The 25336-nt window shown below is 35.6% G+C and overlaps 1 protein-coding gene across 5 annotated transcripts in view; it reads right to left on the minus strand.

Moving 5' to 3' along the window:
* Positions 1 to 25336, minus strand: part of ZZZ3 (zinc finger ZZ-type containing 3) — a 112674-nt gene that overhangs the window by 7063 nt on the left and 80275 nt on the right. For 4 of the 5 annotated variants that reach the window (XM_060089976.1, XM_060089977.1, XM_060089978.1 and 1 more), the window contains 7 exons: positions 12571 to 12709; positions 9360 to 9507; positions 9158 to 9273; positions 7515 to 7586; positions 6388 to 6489; positions 5645 to 5740; positions 3107 to 3259 (listed from right to left, as the gene is read on the minus strand). In XM_060089976.1, coding sequence (XP_059945959.1) covers positions 3107 to 3259; positions 5645 to 5740; positions 6388 to 6489; positions 7515 to 7586; positions 9158 to 9273; positions 9360 to 9507; positions 12571 to 12709 — 826 coding nt within the window. The remainder of the gene's footprint in view (positions 1 to 3106; positions 3260 to 5644; positions 5741 to 6387; positions 6490 to 7514; positions 7587 to 9157; positions 9274 to 9359; positions 9508 to 12570; positions 12710 to 25336) is intronic. The other variant, XM_060089979.1, reaches the window with a different exon arrangement.

Below are 25336 nucleotides of genomic sequence, written 5' to 3' on the forward strand. Positions count from 1 at the left end.
AACTAGATTTTTTGGTGGTGTGCACACTGTAGTGCATATATATTAGTTGAATTACAATACTGCACACATGAAACATATAATGTTATAAACCAATGTTACCTTAAAATGAACAAAAAAACAAACAAATAAATATTTTTAAAATGCTCACCCATAAACAGATTTCCTAGTTATAATCATTTTAAATTTACTTAAAGGAGAAATACTATGACCAATTTCAAGGGGGTCTAAATGGTATACAGATTGTCTCTCTAGCTACTGGTTTTCTGAAGAGAAACTGAAATCTATACATTTTACACTAGAGGATTCATAAATATACATTTAAATAGCTATTTTAAAGTAATCAGAATGATGTAAACTGGTGCTCATTTTAAAATAAATAAATAAAATCAACCAAACAAAAGCTAAATCAAATTCAACCACCTATACTATACTATATTTTGCCAATTTTCTCAAAATGTGCTTCTTTTAAGCAACCCATCATCACTCCTCACCTAGCTAAGTTTTATTCATCCTTCAATGGCCAACTTGACTATCACTTCCTTGGGTCTTCTACTTAAACTCTCAATCTGAATTAAGTACCTCTAAAATAATTACAATGACACCTACTTTTGAAGCATTTTTAAAATTTTGTAATTTATTGATGTGATTACACATTTATCTCCTCCCACAAAACTAAGGTTTATGGGAACCCCAAGATCATAGATATTTTATTCATAACTATGGAGCTGACCTCTAGCAGAGCCTGTTACATATTAAGTGTAAATAAACATTTCTCAAATGAGTAATTCTAATAGTCACAAAATACAAAATTACACACAAATGCCATATCTTAAGACACAGCAGAATCTAGCTGTTTTTCAAAAAGACAAGTTTAAAAAGAAAAAAAAAATTTAAGAATACAGTCATTTTACAGTAGTTTCATACCAAAGTATACAATCAGTGTTTGATTAATCTAGAAACAGAACAAAGGAGACTTATTTTTATCTGCTGACTTTTCATTAAAATCTCCTTTTCCAGTTACCATATATAATCAAAGTATTAAGGAAGATATAAGGCAATCTTCATGTCCTTTAAGCAAGGAATAAGAATCATGTTACTTATTGAGGAAGAATTTTAGCATAGTAAAATAAAAAATATTAACAGCAATAAAAAGGAATCTCTGAATGTAAAGTAAAATGAAATGAATTAACCTAAATTAGCATCCAGTTGATGACAACACAGAGAGGAATTAGTCCAAGAGGATTTAAAAAGTATAATTTATATGGGAACATATGTATATGTATAACTGATTAAATTTGTTATAAAGCAAAAAAAAAAAAATGTATAATTTGACTTTATTTCTGTAGTTGGGTATATCCTAAGGCAAAAACAGTGCTACCCGGGGCTTCCCTGGTGGCGCAATGGTTGAGAGTCCGCCTGCGGATGCAGGGGACACGGGTTCGTGCCCCATTCTGGGAAGATCCCACATGGCGCGGAGCGGCTAGGCCCGTGAGCCATGGCCGCTGAGCCTGCGCGTCCGGAGCCTGTGCTCCGCAAAAACAGTGCTACCCAAAAAACCTGTTTTCAGGATCATATTGTTGATGGCAGTGTTAGTATTATTAAATTCTGAGACTACTGTGGGCAGTGTGAGACAAAGAAAGTAAGCATTATGTTGATGTCACTGATAACTGGAATTTTCAGCATGGGAGAAAAATGATACATATTAAAGATCAATACGGGTTAAGTAAAATTCCCACAGTCCTTAAGTTGAATTTGAAATAAATGATGAATTTATGATGTCTTTTAATTTTAACAAATATATAACATATTTCTCAGCTCTGTCCACTATATAGGATTAGATACAATGATCAATCCAGTAGCAAGTAACATCCTATATCAGGATAGAGCCTACAAATACCATTTCTCAATAAAAGAAAGCAGAACTGACTCCAGGTCTGAAGCAGGAAATATACAAGATGAGCCTGGAATTTCCTTGTGCTACCGGACAGTAAGGAAGCTATAAAAGATTACTAGAGTCTTGTCAAAAGAACTCAAAATCCAGCTTGAATAGGTTACAACCAACCAATGGGCCAATTTGTACACTAATAAAGACAATAATATCAATGCACTGAAACACATTAAATATATTTTAAGTCCAACAATTCATAAGACTACAAAAATTTTAAAACCTCATGAATCAATCTGGAGGATATCAGAGAACAAACTCATTATTTTAAAAACAAGAAAATAAAGGGAAGAATCAAGCAGTTATGCTGCGTTTTCTGTATGTAACTTAGGATAATCAAATAGTTGATGGGGGGGTTACTTTGTGAATATTCTATCAAATAAATGAAGAAAGGATTTTACTATTTTGTAACATCTAATGAGTTAATGGATCTAAGCAACAATGCATGCTATGTCAAACTGATAAAAGTATACATGAAGTAGTCCTGCCCACCCTAACAAACAAAAAAACAAATAAACCTGAATCTGATCAGTTATCTAGACCTATCAACTTATAGGAAATTCAGGGAACAGAGGAACAGATTAAATGACACCAAGGAGATGCAAACAACAAAATCCACACTGAGGTAAATTCTACAAGACTTTTTTTCAACAAAACAAATGTGAGAGGGGAAAAAAGAGGAGAGAGAAAAGGGCGGGGGGTGGGGAGGAACTACTGCAATTTTTGATTGGGGAAATGTGAACTGACTGTATATCTGGATTATATAAAGAAGTACCTTTTAATAAACATGACAATGATATTTTATAATGTCTGGAACTTGCTCCAAAATAATCCCAGACAGAAAGTTGGGTGGGTAGGAAGTATAGATGAAGATAAGATTGCCACAAACTGATAATTGTTAAAGTTGAATAATGGGTGCACATGGGTTTATTTTTGTATATGCTTGAAAGTTTCTTCATAAAAACATTTTAAAAGCCCATTGTAAAATAAGTTTGACTAGTTAATTAAAAGAAAAGAAAGCAACATTCTCTGAAGAATAGGAATAAATAATTAGGAAATCCTGGTGCTCCCATTCTGTATCCTGGTCTGTATAATACATAGATAAAGATAGACAGATAGATAGATAGACAGATATAAATATAGTATAAATAGATAACTTACTGATGCCTCCTCCATAGCAGTGTTCATGTGGCTACGAAAACAGGATCGGTCATCATCTTCATCCATATACACTGGTGGTTCATGGGAAGTCATGAAAGTGGAAGGTTTAAAGAGATGCTTATTAAGGGGGTGCTGTCGTCTGCTTGTTGAAGACTAAGTGAGAAAACAAATTTTTAATTGGGATAGTGGACAATCATTAAAAGAATCAAAAATATAAATGCTACTTCCTGCAAGTCTGCCTAATCAGAAGGACTGCACCTCTACCCTTCAGCATACTCTTACGTGGTTGCTTTTTCTATTTAATCTGGATTTTTAAAAAGACAACAAGCCTTAAATAAAAACAAACCAAACCAACAAACAGAAATGTAGGCAGAATACCTACGTGGAGTATAATGGACCATATGCTCATTATGTAGCTTATATTTGTATCCCAAACATTTATTACACTCTTGGCATTCACATGCTGAGCTCGGCTTAAGGTCATCTTACAGATGATCAAGGAGGATGAAGTTAGCCAAAGCCAGATATAAAACTATCAAGTAAAAAGAAAATTCCCCCAACACGATGAATGTCTGAAAATAGTATCTAACACTGATTGACTGCTTACTCTTTGTCAATGTCACTTAACCCTCAAAACACTCCTGTAAAGTAGTTATTATCACTTCTAATTTAAAGGTGAAAAAACGGAGGCATGAGGAGGTTAACTTTCTTGTTCAAGGTACTGCAGCTAGGCAGTAGTAGAATCAAGATTATAAACGAGGCCTCTGTGGAGCCAAAGGCCTCCCTTTGAACAACTATGCAGACTTCCTCTCTTCACTAACAGCACCGCCACAAAGAATAACCTCAGCCACATAGAGAACCATCATTTCATTTCAAAATTCAAACTTTAACCATGTCAGGACTTCCCTGATGGCACAGTGGTTAAGAATCCGCCTGCCAATGCAGGTGACACGGGTTAGAGCCCTGGTCCAGGAAGTTCCCACATGCCGTGGAGCAACTAAGCCTGTGCGCCACAACTACTGAGCCTGCTCTCTAGAGCCCATGAGCCACAACTACTGAACCCGCATGCTACAACTGAAGCCCACACTCCTAGAGCCTGTGCTCCGCAAGAAGAGAAGACACCGCAATGAGAAGCCCACGCACCACAACAAAAACTAGCCCCCGCTCACCACAACGAGAGAAAGCCTGTGCGCAGCAGCAAAGACCCAACACAGCCAAAAATAAATAAATAAATTAATTAATTAATTAAATTTATTTAAAACAAAACAAAACAAGAAACCTCTAACCATGTCTATGACTGGGCTAGATCTCTGCAGTCAAAATGTCTGTTAACTTAAAATTCAGTGCACCCAAAGAAGGGAACACATTTAGGTTTCTTTAGTATTCCTTTTGTTATCATCATCTAGTCTTAGTGGTGAAAACATAAGGTGCACAACACATCTAAAGATAACCTAGAAATCACCAAAACTAAAGCTGTTAAGTTAAATGGTGGTTATCAAAGTTCCAACATTCTGAAGTTATAGGATGAACTCTACATATCTAAATTGATAATACTATATTTGGGGAGAAAAAAATCCAAAATATTTAAAACATCTGACAAATTAAAACAAGCTTCCATAGCTTGGTAAAAAGAATAAAAACAAAATTTTTAAAACATGGAGCTATATAGACAATATTCTTAATGTAAAATAGTTAGCTTCACTAAGGAAGGGTAACAGCATTAGATTGGCTCCTAGCTTCTCTTTAGGTGAACGGGGGCAGTTGCGGGGGAGTGGAAGTACCCAGATGATTTACCAAGGAAATGAAAGAAAGCCAATTACGTGCTTTACTTTTTCGCAATTAAAGCAAAAAATTGGCTATAATTCTATGCAGTGTTCTATGTAGGAGAGGGACAGTAGCTTTTTCACTGTACAGAGCAGCAGAGAACAGTGGAAAAGGCTTAGGTGCAGAATCAGAAGATCAATGATTCCCAGACTTACCAGCTATGTGACTAGACAATTTACTCAATGTACTTAGTTTTCTCATCTATAAAAAGGTTGTAGAACAGTACCTAGCCCAGAGCTTTCAACAGTAATAACAAAAGCTATCTATTAATATTATCATGAGTAAAGTGAAGGTGATACTACCTATACTTCTAGAATTATAGTGAGGATTAAATATCTTAATAAACATTTCTAACCTTGGATTTATATAGTATATGTATAAAACAGAAATTGATTACATTTATTAAAGAAACAAACATCCTAAAAACTTTAACATCACAAAGGCCTTTTTGACATATGTACAATCTAATATCTTTCAAATAGCACTCATTCACATAAACTAACCTATTCCTAAGAAAATAATGAATAATCGTCATTGAAGCTCAGAGTAGCAATAATGGAATCCTACCATATATAAGAAAATGTTTAGAGTGAGTCAAATTTTAAAAATAAAATAACCCTGTTCTGATAAATATATAAACTTTTACACAGGAACTCTGACTTTGATGAATTTAATCTGAGATCTAAGGTTTACTTTTACCTATTTTCTTTTTACCTTTTTGGAGTATATATATAAGTTTGGTGTTCTGCCTGGGACTGGAATGCCAGCTTTAGTTAGTTTTATGAAATACTTCTGCACTCGGCTGGCAACCTAAGGAAACATGACAAGCCTTTTAACGTAATAAATGACAAGACATGCAGTACCAGAATAGTTTTTTAAAATAGTTTTTAAAACATCCATGTGTATCTTAATGAATAGTAACCACTTAAAATCTACCATAAATCTAGAAATAATTTTAAATTGCCACCAAAGACACTTTTTTAAAATAGAGACAAAAAAATTGTTAAAATAAATTAAATCTGTTTGATTCCAAAGCTAAACACATTTTCAACTTGTGAACACTAGTGCTTGTAGCATAAAAACACATCTATTAATACCAATGGGAATGTGACAGATATTTTTTTAGAAAGACAATCAGGGAATACTGACTAAGGCACTATCACAAATCTATTAGCACAGTCTAACCAAAAAGCACAAACTGGTGCACTCTTTAAACATTCAAGAGACACCAAGTCCATTACTTTTTTATTTTTAAGTAATGATCCAAAGCGGAATTATCTCAGAGTTGTTCCTAAAATCAACAGAAAAATACACAATGTTGTTTTTTAAAACTCCACATACTATAGCACTGTGTAGCTAAATATGAAGGGGCAGGTCTACTGATTTTAGCTTCACTATCCTTCATTTAAAAAACCATCAAAAACATGCCAACAATATGGGGCTATCTCCTCAATTACCTGCTTTGCTGTCCTATTGCCCAGTTCATCTGCTATCTTCTGCCAGCGTCGAGATTCTACTTCTTCAGGAGGGTATTTCAAGAGTAGTTGTTCAAGCTTTTTCTAAGCCAAACCAAAGACCAAATTTAAGAAAGTTTAATACTGAGTTTCTAAGTAAATACATTCACCTTTCATCTTAAACTATAATACTCCCTCCCCAACTTTGGGGGTTAGATCAACTAGAAATCCTCATGCTAGGAAAAATTTCTAGTAAGGAATTTAAGACTTCACAAGAAAAATAAGATTAGAAAATAAACCTATGAAAGACCTTATAAAGATTTTCTATGCACTTCAGTAAAAAAGGAAAGCACCCCCAACAAAGAAAATAATTAATTAATGTTACATATCTTAGTGATTTCCACTGACCACTTTATCTTGCTAGACTATGTTTAGGCTTGCCACTATGGATCTGACAAAACTATGTAAATTCATTTGGATTTAGACAGAATACTAAAAGAGATCTTTTCCTCCTTTGTGTGGTCCTTCATTCAAATATTTAATTTTAATATTCTGACCTATCTCCTAAGTTCTCCCATAGTCCTAAGGATGCAAAATAGTCCAAATGTTGGAAATAAGTTTCCTGAAGCTTTTTATAAACTGATAAACTCATTATAGCTGTGGGGCTAATCCTCACATGAGATAGAGATGTGTCTCAAACCTTACCCACAAACAATCCTAGCTATATGCCAAGATGTAAGAGAACACTCTGACCTTGGCTTTGCCAGCTCCCCTCCAAACAAAAACAAGAATTCACTTGGAAGCACAGCTTTACTTGGCTCCAGGTTTTTGTCTCACAAAGCTGCATTACAAAAACTTTACTCCATCTGTTTCAATATCTTTTTCAATCCCCCTCCCAAAACCCAGGTTCCTTATTTAAAAATTATCCCCAAAATGGAATTCATATATTCTCAGAATGCAAAATTCTTGAAGTATGCAAAAAGGTATACAGAAACAAGTTTAAATATTTTAAATTCATGGTTAATGGGGATTACATACAACAATATACACTTTACTCATAATACTGGCTCTAATTCTAACTGCTTTTTTTTTTTTTTTTTTAACCTACACAATTTAGAAATATCTATTACCTGTTCTTCAACAGTCCACAACTGGTTAAATGTTTCAGGTTTGGTATCATCACACAGGCGTCCTCTTATCATCTACATATAAAACAAGGTTTTTGTCAGAGAGAAAAAACAAAGACTACTCTTTGATACAGCCAAATAACACACAAATTGTGAAATTTTTAATTAATTTCAAAATATGTGAGTAAATTTATTTAATGTGTACATAATTTATTGCTTACAAAATATTTCGTGTTCTTTTATTTCATTTGGTTTTATACTCCTAGCAATCCTGAGATATAGGTGACAGCAACTTCATTTTAAAGAAAAAGAAATGTTACTTTTTCTTTTTTTTTTTAATAATCATTGTTATATTGCTTATATTTTATTTGAATTACCTTTCTTTGGTAGATTGCAAATCATCTGAAAACCAAAGAATTCAAATATTTTTAACAAATCCATTTTCCAATTAGTGTCTTGTACCTCAGAAGAGTATTTCCATCCCAATCTTTTAAATAAAGCATCACATCCACCCTCACAAAGAAAAATGAAGGAAACAAAGCATAAATACACACCAGGTGCATCTTTCTCCTTTGTTATCTATTTATTCTTTACTTTTGAAATATGAACAGTTTTATTTCTAGCCTAAGGATGTGGGGAAACATCTTGAAGAGATCATATGTACTGACTGTTTAGGGCAGATTTAGAAATAATAATGTACCATATATATTCTTTGCTAACAATGAGGAAATTATACATGGAATTTTTTCCATTATAATATTTTTAATGTGCTAGTCTTTTTATTTAAGTAATAATAAAGTAATATCCTAAACATATGTCTTGCTCATAAAATGGAGCCTAATATCAATTTTACTAAAATGTACACAATATTTTTAACTGGTTACACAGCTCAACATACCCCTATCTTTACGGCTATTGTTTATTTTAAAGAAATGTTACTTTTTCATTCTGAACCCACATGTTTATTGAAGTTCATCTAACTAACAGCAGCAAGGCCAGGTTACAACCAGCAAATCCTAGTTACATTCCACTACACACACAGAGTTCTTATTTTTATTATTATTTTTAATTATTTATTTATTATTATTTTTTTGCGGTACGCGGGCCTCTCACTGCTGTGGCCTCTCCCATTGAGGAGCACAGGCTCCGGACGCACAGGCTCAGCCTCCATGGCTCACGGGCCCAGCCGCTCCGCGGCATGTGGGACCCTCCCGGACCAGGGCACGAATCCATATCCCCTGCATTGGCAGGCGGACTCTCAACCACTGTGCCACCAGGGAAGCCCAAGAGCTCTTATTTTTAGAATAAATACTGTATTATGTGTCAGGCACTGAACTGGGCATGTTACATGTACTACTCATTATATTCCTCACAACAACTCTACAACATAGGGTGATATTAATCACATTTTATATAAGAGGAAACTGCAGCTTGGAGACTCTAATATAGATGACATCTGAAGTTCCACAGCTAGTAAGTGGTGGAGTTATGATTTCAACCCAGCTTTTTCTTAACTTCAAAGTTCATGCTCTCACTATACCTTCAAGTGAAAGACTGCTTGAATTTTAAGAATACAAACCAGCAAAATGTTAAAATGTTTTGTCTACAATTCAAATTTTCCTGCTCCAGCACTTTATCCTGCTTACCTGAGGACGACTGTTTGAGCCTTCTGGACCATCACTCAAAGGCAACATAGAGTATGAAAGGGACTCTCCATCCTTCCTAGGATCTAAAGGACTTTTTGGTCTAGCAGGTAAACCTACTAAAAAGAAAACCACGTATAGGATTATTAAAGCAAGACTTTGTCACGTAGTTCTCTAATTAAATTCGTATCATGTAATTTCTTACCTTTATCAAAAACTAGTTTAACTCTCCTAGTATGTCTTTTGCGATTTTTAAATTCTCTTTCAAAGTTACCAAGGCTATTGGTATATTGGTCCCATACAATCTCGGGCAATTGAACAACTCTCTGTGGATATGGAAGCCCTATATCAGCCTGGTGGGGGAAAAAAATGAAAGTGACAAACTAAGTTTAATTCAAGAAATTATCAACTACAACCAAATTTTCAGATGACTCCAAATCTAAATAATCATCAACTGAGCATTTCTATTCACTTTTTGAATCCAACAGCCAATGAAGTTAATACGGTCTAAACATTAAATGGTAGAGATGATAGCCAAGTAAAGGAAAATGAACTTAACAAAACATAAGCACTATTTTTAGAGGTCTAAAGCTGAACTATATAAACATACTGTACTTTATCACTAACACACTTCAAACAGAAATAGCAAAGAAAGATTTTTATCTCTAAGAACAGCACATGAAATGTGTTTGACTGAAATATAATAGATATGAGTTGACACACAGAATTTATTTTTATTGGACCTATGTGTTCCTGACTTATCCATAAAACTATTAATTATTTTCACACTATATAGCTCAGCACGTGTACAAAAAAACATCACATTTTGAGAATCAAAACTACATCTTCAGTTTACTTGGAACTCAATTGCTTTGCCAACCACCTTTAGAGAAGTTATTAGTTGTCATAATTACTAAAACCAGGTCATTATGATCAATCTTTTTTTTTTTTTTTTTTTTTTTTTGCGGTACGCGGGCCTCTCACTGTTGTGGCCTCTCCCGTTGCGGAGCACAGGCTCCGGACGCACAGGCCCAGCGGCCGTGGCTCACGGGCCCAGCTGCTCCGTGGCATGTGGGATCTTCCCAGACCAGGGCACAAACCCACGTCCCCTGCATTGGCAGGCGGACTCTCAACCACTGCGCCACCAGGGAAGCCCATGATCAATCTTTTGATAGGGATTTGGGTTTCATAGGTGGGTGTATTTGTCAGAACTCATATAATGGTAAAATTGGGATTTCTGAATTTCATTTTATGTAAATTTCACCTGAAAATGTTAAAAAAAAATTTAGTTAACGATATGCATTCTGAAGTGTTTTGGTGTTAAGTGTGCATGTCTGCAACTCTGGAATGCATCAAATGCATTCCATCTTGAAATAAGATAAAATGGTGGATGGAAGAATTGCATAAACATACAATCAAGCAAATATAATAAAATGTTAATGGTAGAATCTGGGGGTGGATGTGTGTGCTAACTATACAGTACTTTCCACTTTTTTGTCTACTTAACATTTTTCAAAATAAAACGTAGAGAAAAAAATCAGGTCATAAATTATGAAATTGGCAAGCAAAATCCACTTTGTGACACAGAATTCTTAATTTTTATTTTGCTTGTGACATATTATATTAGTACAGTCATCATAATAGCACATATTAGTCTAAGGTTCAACTTTAGAAAAATTAGAACAGAGTGTCTTTTAAAATAATGATGGTAGTAATATCAAAGAAAGCTAACAAGCCGTAAAGGTTCCCTGCATTCTATATACCAATATATAATCCAAGTTTCCTTAATTTCAATTAGGAGTTTTTAGATGTCCACTAAAACAAAGAGATCACATGTCAACAACTTAACTACTCTGGTAAACCTAAAGAAAATAGACAATTTAAGCATACTTGAGTTAACACAGAAAAACTGAAAACTCAAACTTCTAAATTAAATCCAGCAGAAAATTTTCTTTCCAAGGAACATAAGTCTTTCATGATTACCAAAGTATCTGGGATTTAATACACATTTGTACATTTTTGAAAAAATTCTTAAGATAGTCAATATCACATCTCTGTTTCTGAGATAAAGTGAAAAGAAATTCAGTTCTAAACTAAACACAGAAAGGGAAAACCAGCAAATAACCAACCACATACGTATCTAGTAAATTGTGCATAATTGCAACTTTTTGCCCACCCAAGAACATGAATAAAATGCGATTAAGGTTAAAACACCATCTGTTTTAGTTGAATCAATGATAAGTAAACACTGTAAGTGCTGTATCTTTTTGCACCAGCAAATTGTTTCATGACAGCAGTGCAGAATCAATAAACACCTAAGTGGGCCCACTATAAGACAGAGGTTAAAATAGGGTTCTAAAAACTCTAGAAGGTTTAACAAATCAATATATAGATCCTACATCTATTATGATATTCAGTGTTCTGAAAGCAGAGAAAGGAATGCTTGCCAAGTAAATAACATAACTAGAAAAATCCAAATCCAAACAATAATCATCTAAATAAAATGAAGTCCCCAGGGACATTCCCTCAACACCTGGTAGACCACTTTTGTGACTCATTAAAAACTAGTAACTAATAACTAAATTTGTCATACTGAACAGGCTAAATTTTTGTGTTAAGGCGAAAAAGAGTATTCTTTTTCATAGTTTTTCAGTTTTAATCTTTTCAGACAATGCTGATTAATATTTGCCTCTCAAATTTACTGAATAATTAGGGGGCCCCTAATTCAAGACACATACTATGGCATAAATGCACATCTAGATTATCTCCATGTTTACACACTAAGAAAGTTATAAAAACTTGAATCACTTTCAAATGGTTAACTGCTTAAATATGAAAGTTATGTTTTAAGGAAAAAATAAAATTATAAGGAATTTTACACTAAAATAAAAGAACATTTCAAAACTAAGTAAAATTTATATACGTCATTCTCATAGACTTGGCAACCATAACCTTAAAGACATTTAAAATATAGTTTTTGTTTGTATCACCATTGTTTTCTATCTCACTATGTTCAGAGTTAGAAAAGTAACTCTAAACTAAGCAGTAAATAAATACTAAAGTATTTTTTCTTTTAGCTTCAACAATCTTGAAGTCCTGAAAGCAAAACAGGGAAAATATTTTTAAGATGGGGAAGGAAGAAAGTAACAGAAAAAGACTGTAAAAATGGCTAGGAACAGGACATCAAGTTTCTATACACACATCCAATTAAAGCTCCTAGCTATCTTCATTGAGGTATATTTTATTGTGTGTTTGGTGGGGGTCAAGGAAGGCAGTATTCTGCCTTCAGTAATATGGTTAATTACAGAATGGGAAAAAAATTAAACATTTAAAAAAGTATATATTCATATAAAAAGAATAAACCGAGTTATTACCAAATACATCTCAATAAATCTTAAAAATTGCTCAATATATACCTTCTTCTGGAGTTTTTCCACAAATCCAATGGGATTTTTCAGTGCTTCTCTCTGATGTCTGCCTAAGTTTTCAAGGTCCTGGACTGCTTGAGAACGTTGAGCCTCGAGTACAGCAATCGTCTGTAACAGTCTCTGATAACTACAGAGACAAAAAAAAAAAAAAGCCCTCACTAAAATTTTCTAGTTACAACAATAAAAACTGAGTTCAAGCCATGATCTACTATTAAGTCACACAGTCTTTGTAAAGTTACCTGAAAGAGTTTTAGTAAAACATATTACTGGGAATAAATGAGGTCTTCCTGAGTTACGAAGTACCTAGTCAGAAAATATCAGTTAGAGAAAGCAAAGCCTTATTCTCCCATCTAAAGTTCTTAATTCTTGAACCAGAACAAGTACAGAAAGTAAGAAAGCAAGCATCTTGACTTTCCAGCAATCCAAGTCATTAAGAAACAGCTAAATTAAAAAAAAAATTTTTTTTTTAAATCGTAAGATTTTTAGCACCAGGAGGGATTACCAAATTCAGTCCCTCTGTTGTACTCTGTTGGAATAAGAAATCTGAGGCAAATTTTCTTGACCAGAGTTACAAGAAACTGTCATATAATTCAGACATGATCTTAGTTGTCATGGTTCTCATTTGCTCTTTCTGTTATACCTCCATTCTAGAGGAAGTTTACTTCCCTGTCAATTCCTAAGTATTAAACATTTTTATAGAAGAAAGAACTCAAAGATATTTTTTACTTCCCTGCCTATAGCAGTCTATTTAGCACAGCTAACATAGAATTTTACCCACACAAACCTACTATCTGTTCATATTCTCCTCCCCCCAACAGCAGTTCAAATTGTCCCGCCTCTCTAATGTCTAATTTCACATAACAATACACATAAGGAAACACGTTAGCACAAAACCCCTGAATACTCGAATACATTTTGCAAAAAGAACCAAGAACAAATCACTCCAAGTTCACTTCAAAATAAGTCACTAGGTCTTTAAAATATTAGTGAAGCACAATTTTTCTTTATGTCTTTGAATAAATTTCACTCTGTTTCCCAAAGACTATAAACTCCATAATGGCAAACACATCTGAAAAGTCCAGTTTTGTTTATTCAGTGTGCAGCACACTTCCCAACATATAGATGCTCAGTAAATATTCTTTGAATGAACAAATGGACAGATGTTCTGTGCAATCAAAAGTATACTGAAACTTTTAGGTCCGGAAGTTAGCAAACAAGCAGAAATTTCAAGGGTAAAACAATGCAATTTTTTTTTTTTTTGGCAGTACGCGGGCCTCTCACTGCTGTGGCCTCTCCCGTTGCGGAGCACAACCTCCGCAACAATGCACAGGCTTAGCGGCCATGGCTCACGGGCCCAGCCACTCTGCGGCATGTGGGATCTTCCCGGACCGGGGCACGAACCCGTGTCCCCTGCATCGGCAGGCGGACTCCCAACCACTGCGCCACCAGGGAAGCCCAAAACAATGCAATTTTGATGTTCACAGACATGGCGTAACTGCAACATGACATTCTCTATTAGAACACCGTTTCAGCCCCCTGCCTAAAACATATTCTTATTCTCAAGTCCCTTGTTAACTAATCCTTGATGAGATGTTTAATAATCAAGGTAAAACTCTGAAGGGTATGGCTTCTCTCAAGCTAGAGATACTTCATTCAAAAGTTAGAACTGAATTGGAAAGCAAGGGCTGTACTAAGTTACTCCTGGATCAGTTACAGAGGTTAAACCTAAACTCACTTTCACTCTGCCTCTGTTTCCTTTGAGGTGTATGGCGTGTACAAACCTTGACCGTGCTGGTGTTTTCTTATCAGGAAGGCTCACCCACGCTCAATCTTAGGGTGATTGTACTGAGTCAGGTAGAACCTAACCTAACCTCTCTATAATACTCTTAATTGCCATATTTCACCTTCAGAACGCCTACCCCATGTAGCTGAATAACCAAAGACTTATCATGGTGTCTCTGTGATGACTGACCCTTGCTTTAAATAGGAGGACACACTTCTGTATCATCAATATGAAAATGATTATGAGTCTATTAAACTTGAAGCAAACTAGTGTAAGCAAGTAACAATTAATGAGGCACAAGTAAGAACAAAGTTATAGAAAAAAACAAGCAGAGGCTTGAAAAAGTGCTAGTCAGTCACTGCCACTGGGAAGAAAGGCCTCTATTTGAAGTCAGTAAATTATAACAATTTTTACTGTATGTAAATTATTCCACAATGATTCTGACTTTAAAAAATAATTCCAACAGAGATTACAAAGAAAGTATAACTCTTCACTCCCTATTTTGCTTCTCTTCAATCAAGATTAAATGATTAGCAAATTGAAAGACCTAATATATACATTGGTAAAGACTTAAAAGTCCAGAATAAGTGAAAAGACTGTAAGAAGATAGTGAGTTTAAGTCTTCTAGCCCAGCTAATTTGAATAATTTCCTAGAGTATTCAGAGATTTTACCAATAAGATTATCATACATATCCCTAAGCAGAGATGGAGGAAATAAAAAACTGGCATGACATCTAAAAAACAGTATAATACAGATAAATCTAATTTCAATCCTACCCATCCACTCACTTCACCTCTAAAAGCTGGAATGTGACCCAGGCATCAATCGAGGCAAGATTCATCTGTTCATTAATTTAGGCACTATCCTTAAAAGCTTCAGTAATTATCAAAGTAAATCAGGAACAGAGCTTAGGTATAATAGAGGATCTACCACTACACCAGAGAGGGAGTAAAGGAACTGGATGGAAATGAATGGGACAGGACTGCCATGTTGTGGGGGATGGAGGATGGGCATGTGAGGGTCCATCATACCAGTCTGTCCACTTTTTTGTATGCTTGAAGTTCTCCACAATGAATTAAAAAGAAAACTACAACTTGAGTTCAAATTAACCGGTGATGTGGCCACTGTTCTCTTCCTGGGCTAATCGGATCATACTCGCTACTGTATTCAGCTCTGCTTTGAGAGACAAACAGGTTCATGACCACACAAGATGGATGGGAGACTATGTAATATGAAATAACAATAGTGTCAAACATTTACTGAATGTGTACTATATATATTGTACAATGTGCAATTAGGCAATTCTCATAATCAACTTACAAGATAGGTACCATTACCCTTATTTCATAGATAAGTAAACCAAGGCACAGATCATGCCAGCCATTTGTTCCACAATGTGATGTGAGGAATAATTAGCCAAGAAATGGGAACCTCCAATAAAATATTATTTCAATCTTTATGTAACATGCAGCTATGTGGAAAAGAAAATAGACTTGTCTTATAATGTACAAAGGGGCAAACTAAAATCAAATTGTGATAAGGCACAATATGAAGCAAAACCTTTTCTCAGTCAAAACCAATAAAAGATGATGGTAGGATAGCACCCAATCACCATAGATGTTCAGAGATATTTAAAGGAAATTCAAGCATTAAAAAATCCTGAAACTCTTTTACTCCAGTAAAACATGCTGCTTTCAATTCTACTATTCACTGAACCAAGTAAGAGGATGGAAAGACTGGGGGAAAAAAAAAAGTATAAACTTTTACAAGAATGCAAGTAGAGTACAGCTTCCCCACACAGACAACTTTGTATTAAATCTATCAAAATTATTTTTTATCTATTTCTAAAGCTGAATCCAATGCAAAGAACAGCAAGCTTAGCTGTGGCAGATAATTGTTAATTTTATTTGTTTCATGTCTTCAACATAAAAAGAATTTTAGCTTGTATACTGAGGAATCACATTTGACTAAAATAGAAATACTCTTCAAATCTACATCTAAGTTACTTTCACTACCTTCACTCTCCAAATCTTCCTGAATTCTTTACTCACTTCTGTGAATTTTAAAACATTTAAATGAAAGAGTATATTTGTAAAAATACTGATGTCTGAAAGAGGATACCAAGAATTAACAATCTAGAAGTTTAATTGTATTGTCCAATTTCTAGACAGTGATATTACACACACTATGAGAGAGTGAGAGTGAGAGTGAGAGAGAGAGAGAAAGAGAGAGAGAGAGAGAGGAGAAAGATTTTATTTCCAAGCAAGCCAGAATCTTTTTCAAGGAGTCAGATTTCAATTCTATTGTGGAAGGTTACATGGCATTTGTAATTTTAAAAACTAATGGGGAAACTATCTATCTATCTATCTATCTATCTATTTATTTATTTATTTATGGCTGCATTGGGTCTTCATTGCTGCACACGGGCTTTCTCTAGTTGCAGCAAGCAGGGGCTACTCTTCGTTGTGGTGTGTGGGCTTCTCTTGTTGTGGAGCATGGGCTCTAGGCACATGGGCTTCAGTAGTTGTGGCACACAGGCTCCGTAGTTGTGGCTCACGGGCTCTAGAGCGCAGGCTCAGTAGTTGTGGCGCACGGGCTTAGTCGCTCTGCGGCATGTGGGATCTTCCCAGACCAGGGCTCAAACCCGTATCCCCTGCACTGGCAGGTGGATTCTTAACCACTGTGCCACCATTGAAGTCCCCGGGAAAACATTAAAAAAAATCTAAACTGAGGGTTATTCTGCCCCTAAAATTGGCTTGATCATTCAGTCATTAAATAGTGTCACTAAAGACCTCACCATCACCAAAAAAAAAAAAAAAAAAAAAAAGGAAAGGAATAAAAAAAGAAAGCTATTCTAGATCAGGAGTCTACAACCTATGGTCTGCCTGGTTTTTTTGTTTTTGCGGTACGCGGGCCTCTCACCGTTATGGCCTCTCCCGTTGCGGAGCACAGGCTCCGGACGCGCAGGCTCAGCAGCCATGGCTCACGGGCCCAGCCGCTCCGCGGCATGTGGGATCTTCCTGGACCAGGGCACGAACCCGTGTCCTCTGCATCGGCAGGCGGACTCCCAACCACTGCGCCACCAGGGAAGCCCATGCCTGTTTTTTTAAATAAAGTTTTATTGGAACATAGCTACACTCATTTGTTTACACAATGTCTATGGCTGTTTTCTAGCTACAATGACACAGTGGAGTAGCTGTAAAGTGGAGTTGATTCCCAAAGCCTAAAATATTACTATCTGCGCCTTTAGGGAAAAGTCTGCAAGGCCCTGCTCTAGATCTAAAGATACAGAGACATGACAACCAAATGTAATGCATAATCTGAGATTAGCTCCCACAGAGGGAAAACGGACATTTGGGTGTATAGATGAAAAATTTTTAATATATTGCTGTTTATATCAGTGCCAAACTGGTGTAATAAAGTAGTTAAGGTTATGTAGGAGAACGTCCTTGTTTTTAGGAGACATATACTAACATATACGGGTGATAAGTCTACAACACACTTTAAAAGAGCTTAGCAGGCACTCCCCTGGTGGTCCAGTGTCTGTGCTCCCAATGCAGGGGGCCTGGGTTCGATCCCTTGTCAGGGAACTAGATCCCACATGCCACAACTGAGATTTCGCATGTCACAACTAAAAGATTCCACATGCCGCAATGAAGATCCCACGGGCCTCAACTAAGACCCGGTGCAGCCAAATTAACTAACTAATTAATTAATTAAAAACCGGCTTAGCAAAAAGAAAAGTTTTATAGTATATGAGGTGGGAACGAAGATGAGGGGGAAAGAGTAGCATGATTATTATTAGCTGGAACACTAAGATTGATTAAACACACTGAAAAAAACTAGAGGGAGTAACATGACATAATAATAAATCTATTAGTTTATACTGTAAGAAGAAAAGGAAAAGGGGTATAGGAAAATCTTCCAATCAGATGACTTAACAAATGTTTTCACATGTGTGCACAAATGCACACTTGTATGCATTGTGAGAAGGAAATAAGAAAAAGAAGAGCAAGATTTATTATAGATTTTATTTTCAACAGGACAAAGTTATGTAAAGCAAATTGGTTCTCAAAAATAACAGTAACATTTTAACAAAATTTTAAACAATAACAAATTTCATCATAGCAATCTACCAGGATAAAACAATTGAGGGAGGAGCCTCAATTTACTCTAACTATACCATTATCTTAACTAAGTGTGGCATTTTCTACTGTCTGCAAGATGTTGAGCTCACCACATAAATACATGATTGAACAGAAATTACTTTTATGAAAGTAGAACACACGGTTTTTAAAATTATTGTCTTCCTTCATGAAGGATTTGAAACACTAAAACTACAGGATTTGAAAATTCACAAATGGTCTCTCTCACTTTTCATTAGAGAATGATCAAAAAGACTTTTATGAAATTCTGTGTTAAGACAGAAACTAATACGTCTTTCCAGATATAAAGATCAACCCTGTATTGAAAACAACTAAAAATGCTGAATTAAAAACAAATAAAGAGGGACTTCCCTGGTGGTACAGTGGTTAAGAATCCGCCCACCAATGCAGGGGACACGGGGTTCGAGCCCTGGTCCAGGAAGATCCCACATGTCGTGGAGCAACTAAGCCCGTGCGCCATAACTACTGAGCCTGTGCTCTAGAGCTTGGGAGCCACAACTACTGGGCCCACACACCACAACTATTGAAGCCCGTGTGCCGAGAGCCCATGCTCCACAACAAGAGAAGCCACCATGATGAGAAGCCAACTCACAGCAACGAAGAGTAGCCCCTGCTCACCGCAACTAGAGAAAGCCCATGCACAGCAACAAAGACTCAACACAATATGTATATGTATAACTGATTAAATTTGTAAAATAAAAAAAAATTAAAAAAAAAAAGACTCAACACAGCCAAAAGCTTTAAAAATAAATAAATAAATAAATAAATAAAAATAAAGAAAAAACCATGTACTTTTTTATTTTAAAAGCATAGAAGAACCAGTAAGATACTAAGAATTTTTTTAAATTAATTATTATTATTATTTTTTTTGCGGTACGCGGGCCTCTCCCGTTGCGGAGCACAGGCTCTGGACGCACAGGCTCAGCGGCCATGGCGCACGGGCCTAGCCACTCCGCGGCACATGGGATCTTCCCGGACCGGGTCACGAACCCGTGTCCCCTGCATCGGCAGGCAGACTCTAAACCACTGCGCCACCAGGGAAGCCCATAAGACTTTTTATTAATAGGCCAAAATCTAAGTGAAGGCATAAACTGAGAGAATCAAATGCAGCACACCACCACTTTGGCCTTGAGGGCAGGTACTTCACTTGGTCAGGGAACAGAAAACAAAGCCAACAAGGTAGGAAGTCCAATAAGAGACCCTCTCCCATCAAGCTGTGACCCTACCCCCTCACTCCCACCACCCCACAGGAGACTTGCTTTGGGACTCAGGAACCAAGCACATAAAAATTTCAACAATAAAAAGCTGTTACCACAGATAGTCCTTGTATATATTTGCTGCCCCAAATCATATTAACTGGGTGGCCTAAAAGAACTGAAGCCATGACTATCATTTAAAGCAGTCATTCTGGACTGGTATACACACACCCATCCCCACCAACATACCCACAGAAGTGAACGCAATTTTCTTGGGAGGAATACAACTTTATTGCAGCCCTCAAAGATAACTAATAAATAATTTTCCAAAGAAAGTGAACAGCTCACATCTTAAAATTATCAAGCATACAGGAAAACTAGACACAAAGAATAAGAATAAAACACAAGCTTGAAAATAGCTATATGGAATAGGAAACTACAAAAACTGAGTATATAGCTTTGAAAAGGAAGCAAATTGAAATTCTAAAAATATAATAGTTAAAACTAAAAGCTCAACAGGCACAAACTTCGGCTTCCAGGAAAATGTAGATTAGGCAAATTCAGAATAAACCCTTCATTGAAGACAAGCTGAAAAAAAATATGTAAAAACTCTGAAAAGCATCAATGAGCTAACAGAATCATAAGTATTATCAGGTCAAGATCCATGAGAAGACAGAAACCAGAAAGTGAAACTATGTTGTGGGGCGCTTTTGCCCAGAAACAATTTACTGATCCAGAAGAGGAGATTGAGAGGTTTCTGATAGCTTAAAATGGAAGAAGATCAAGCTGGAGTCTAGGGCCTACCAAGGGTGAGACTCTGAGAAATCAGCTTATGCTCTGGCCTGGGATCCTGAAGGGCTACACCCTAGGAATAAGGCTGAACAAGAAGTAAAAGACCCGCTCAGAGAAGACCAGAATATCTTAGTTAGTAATTAACTAGTAAGGCTGAAGATGCACATACCCCAAGACCCAGACATCCCATATACCGGAATGTAACTTCAAGAAACTCTCAAATATACACAGCAGCATATATTTTGGGCAGCCTTATTCATGACAACTCCAAACCAGAAACATCCCAAAGGTCCATCTAAGCAGAATGGATAAACTGTGATATGGGTATACAATGGAATACTACACAGTAATGAAAATGGACAAACTACATCTATTTATACAACACAAATGAATATCACAAACATAATGTATCACAAAGAATACTAAACTAAACTTCATTGTTTCTGAATACATACATAGGTGGTAAAACCTTTTAAAATAGCAAAGAATGATTTGCACAAAAGTAAAACAGTGGTTATCTCTGAGAAGAAGGGGGTATAACTGAGGAACTATTCACAGGGGACTTCTGGAGTGCTGTCAATATTGTATTTCTTAACCTAGATTGTGGTTAAACAATTATAGGCTTTTTGATTCCATAACTACTCTATATCTGTATGTAAATACTTCATTACTGTTATATGCATGAGATATTGTACCTTTTTTTTTTTTAAGGGAAAGTTTTCTAGGGAGACAATGTTGCAGAGAGATCACTTCTACTCTTTTCAAACTATTCAGGATTCACATAGGAGTCCTAGTTCAAGTCCAGGCTCCATCAACAACTAACTATGGGACCTTATTCAACTCATTAAAAGTTGGGCCTTAGCTTCCTCAGCTATAAAATGAGAAGAATGGACCTGATAAGTGATTGCAAAAACTTTTTTCAAAGTGAAACATTCTAGGATTATAAGACACTTGTCCAATTCTGGTCAATCATTATTTTATGTTCTTCCTGAGTTAAAAATGGACTCAGTTTATACTGTACATATAAATACAGCATTAAGTCACTGTTGACTTCATACAGAACATATCTAAGACTTGGGTTCATCAGCTCTGCCCATAGTGAGGAGTAAGTGCTCTCCAAGGAGAAGGTATTTTAAAAGATCTAAGGAGTAAGTTTACCCTACATCACAATGTCTACTCATGATACATTAATGGCTTTTCTCTCAAAGAAGCTACTTCCAAAAAGAAATTACCTGGAATATGATGGCTGTGGTTTATGAAGAGACTGGCTATTCCCTAAATCACTGAATAGTATACTTCCTGAAGGTGGGAATTGTTAGGTACACCTATCCCTCTAGTTTTTAAAATATATGTCTTACCTCATTTATTACATTATACAATCCTTGAGAGAAAAGCCATTTTTCTACTTCTTTAATAATGTCCCATAGGATATTAAGGTTCACAGGACATAGAAAGTGCTCATAAAGATGAAAACAAATAAACAAAAACCACAAGAGAAAATATGATCTGAATAGTTATTTGGATGGATGGCTTTTCAGTGGTTAAACAACTGTTTACAGAACACTGTTTCAATGGTGTATATATGTTCTTGTGATTTCTTTATATATGCTAAAGGTACATATAGCCTCAATCCTTTTCAACAGTTAAGACTCAGATGAACACACAAAAGGTATATTTAAGCAAATTCATGGATGACATGAAGCTGAGAAGGACAGCAAATACTTTAGGTGAAAAAAAGTCAGGATTAAAAAATAACAAGCAACCTCTAGAAAACTAGACAAGAAGAAATTTAACTACATAGACAAAAAATCTGGAATTGGACTACAAAATAACCAGACAAGTACAGGATGGCATGAAGTTGCCTTAACAGGCATAAAAAACTGCGAGCCTCCCAGTTGATCCTAAGTACAATTATGAGGCTGAAGTGTGAAGTGGCTGCTCAAAAACATATATTAGCTTGTACTTGTATGAACCCATTCAAACACTTAACCAAGCATGCTCATTGTACAAAGAGCACTACATCAGCTGTTCCTGAAGGATACAAGTATAATCGACATGCAGACCTACCCTTCAGACCATTACAATTTAAGTAAGAGGGTGTTCATATGTATATTGGTAGTTGCTTATTTAAATACTGAAAAAACAAGAAAGCTTATAAAATTCCTAGTCAATTCCTAAAATTTGCAAGAATTATAGTGATTAATGTACTGTAAGAGAAAAACACATAGGTAAAAGTTGACTAACCATGATGAGCTTTTAAGCATGAAATGAACAAATTTATCACTCCTGGGAAACCCAAGCAATATTTCATACAAGAAGCAAAAATCAAGTTGAATCCTGAAAAATATGTGGTATTTTTAAAGGAAAAGGGAAAAGGAGGTTAAGATATTATAGACAGAATAAATAGCCCAAGAGAAAGCACAGCGGCAGGTTAAGTCTGTGTTAAGTTGAGAGAATAGTGATAGTATGAAGAATATAAAACATGAGGACAAGTTGAAAACACAAAATAAAAACTCTTTAAATGACTACTAGAAAGAGCTGTAGATCTGATGGGACAAAGAGATATGGTTTCTAGTCCCATTCTGACAAGCTGTGGTCAAGATCAAATCTACTACCCTGTATCATATCAGGCCTTCTGTTTCTTCTTGTACTGATACAAAATAAGACTTTCTAAAATCACTTTCCACTTCTGTAATTCCCAGGAAGTACCACTTGAGCATCTATATTCAAAAATGCAACAGAGAGCAACTGGAAGTTTCAAACAATGATATAAGAAAGCATTTGCCTTTGGAAGGCTAACATGGCTGCAATGTGTAAGATAAACTTGAGAGAAATGAAAATGGCAATGGAAATCACATAGAAAGCTATGTGGCTAGTGTATAACATTACATGCTAAACACCGTATTTTACACTGACGTATACCCAAAAGTTTTTAACCAGCTAGGCTCTGAAAAGTTAAAAGAAAGTAGTTGGCAGAAGACAGCACATTAAAACTGTCATCAAAATATGAGAGCTTGTTATGTAGAAAAGGGAAGAGACATATTCTAAGTCACCCCAAAGTCAAAATCACATCATTCAAGAGAAGTTCTAGGGAAGAACTTCAAAAAAAGGAAAGATTTCATAAAGCAGTGAGTTCCCTGTCACAAGATAAGTTTAAATAGATACTGAATGATCACCATCAAAGGACACTGTACAGGTGTTATAAATTTGGCAGAAGTTTGGACTAGGCTTTCTTTCATCAAGGACACTCCAAAGTAAGTTTCTAAAGATATTAGAAAGAGTGTTAAAAATAAATTTCTTCAGTCTCAAAAGGCTATATGTTATGATTCCAATAGTATTACATTTTGTGAAAGACAGAACTACAGACATAGTAAAGAGATCAGTAGTTCCCAGAAACTCAGGGGAAAGGAGGAGGGTTAAGTACAGGAAACAAAGGTTATTATTATTTTTTAATACCAGTGAAATTATTCTGTATGGTACTGTAATGTTGGATCCATGACATTATACATTTGTCAAAAGCATATAAAACTCTAAAGCATAAATAATGTACCTTAATGTATGCAAATTTTAAAAAAATCATTTAGTAGGTCAGGGGACCCTAGGAAGGAATATAAACTGTGACACAAGGATCTAAGTGTACAATAAATGCATGAAACAACCTCACTAAAGCGGGTAGAAGGAAAAGGTCCTGACCTAGGTAACTCTGGAAATGAGTAGCATCTCAAGGATAAAACGTAAAAGGAACTTCACATAAGCACTATATTCTACTTGACATAGTTATTTCCCATAGAAGTAAGAGTTAACAATTCTAATACTGCTATACACATATAATGGAATTAAACAAATAAATGGGTGATGGATGGCCAGGTTTGCTAGTGCTGGAGAATTTACAGATAAATAAGGAGAGGAGCTAAAAGGATCCATATGGTAATATAATGAATTCGAGATAGAGTCAAAGTATGAACTCATGTTTAGCTTTGTATATATACAGATGATTACATATAGAAATATTTATAGATATGTGTATATACACAGGTTAGTAAACACACATATATTTTCTTGTCAGCTGAGACAGATAAATAAAAGCAACAACAACCCTCAGCAGCCAGCACACAGAACCCAAATACTGACTTCTAACACTGTTCTGCAATGAAGGGAAATGGGGTTCCTTACAGAGAAGGCTGATTCTAGGACTGGGGCAGGAAATACACAAGTTGAATCTGGAGTATTTTAAAGTGCCAGAAAGTAAGAAAGTGCTTGAAAAACAAACAAATACATACAACAAAAATACACCACCTTAATAGGACACAGGAGCCAACAGAAAGTTTCCCAATGGCCAAAGCTGAAACAATTTGAGCAATAAAATAGAGTGGTACTAAATTATACCCAAAGTATGAAAGTAAATATTTATGAGTCTATACTTTATATAAATAAATGACTGAAGGAAGAATGAGTGAGAAGGAGGAAGCAAGGGAAGAAGGATGGAAGGGAGGGAGGGAGGGGGAAAGGAGGGAGGGAGGGAGGGAGGGAGGAAAAAAAAGAGAAAAAAAATCTCCCATGTAGAAGATTTCCAAATAATTTATGGAGACACTCTGCCCTCAAGGAGAGAGAACATAACCCCCACTCCTTAAGTGTAGGCTGTGCATAGTGACTTCTTTCCAAAGAATAGAGTACGGAAAGTGGAGAGTAACCTTACAGTGGAGAAACCTGACAAATATTACCAGGTGATCAAGGTCAACAACTGTAATAAATCATATTAATAGTATATCCCTTGGGAAGAGCTAAAATTGCCATTATATGCAGATGACATGACACT

Source organism: Mesoplodon densirostris, chromosome 2 (genome assembly GCF_025265405.1).
Source record: "Mesoplodon densirostris isolate mMesDen1 chromosome 2, mMesDen1 primary haplotype, whole genome shotgun sequence".
Lineage (NCBI taxonomy): Eukaryota > Metazoa > Chordata > Mammalia > Artiodactyla > Ziphiidae > Mesoplodon > Mesoplodon densirostris.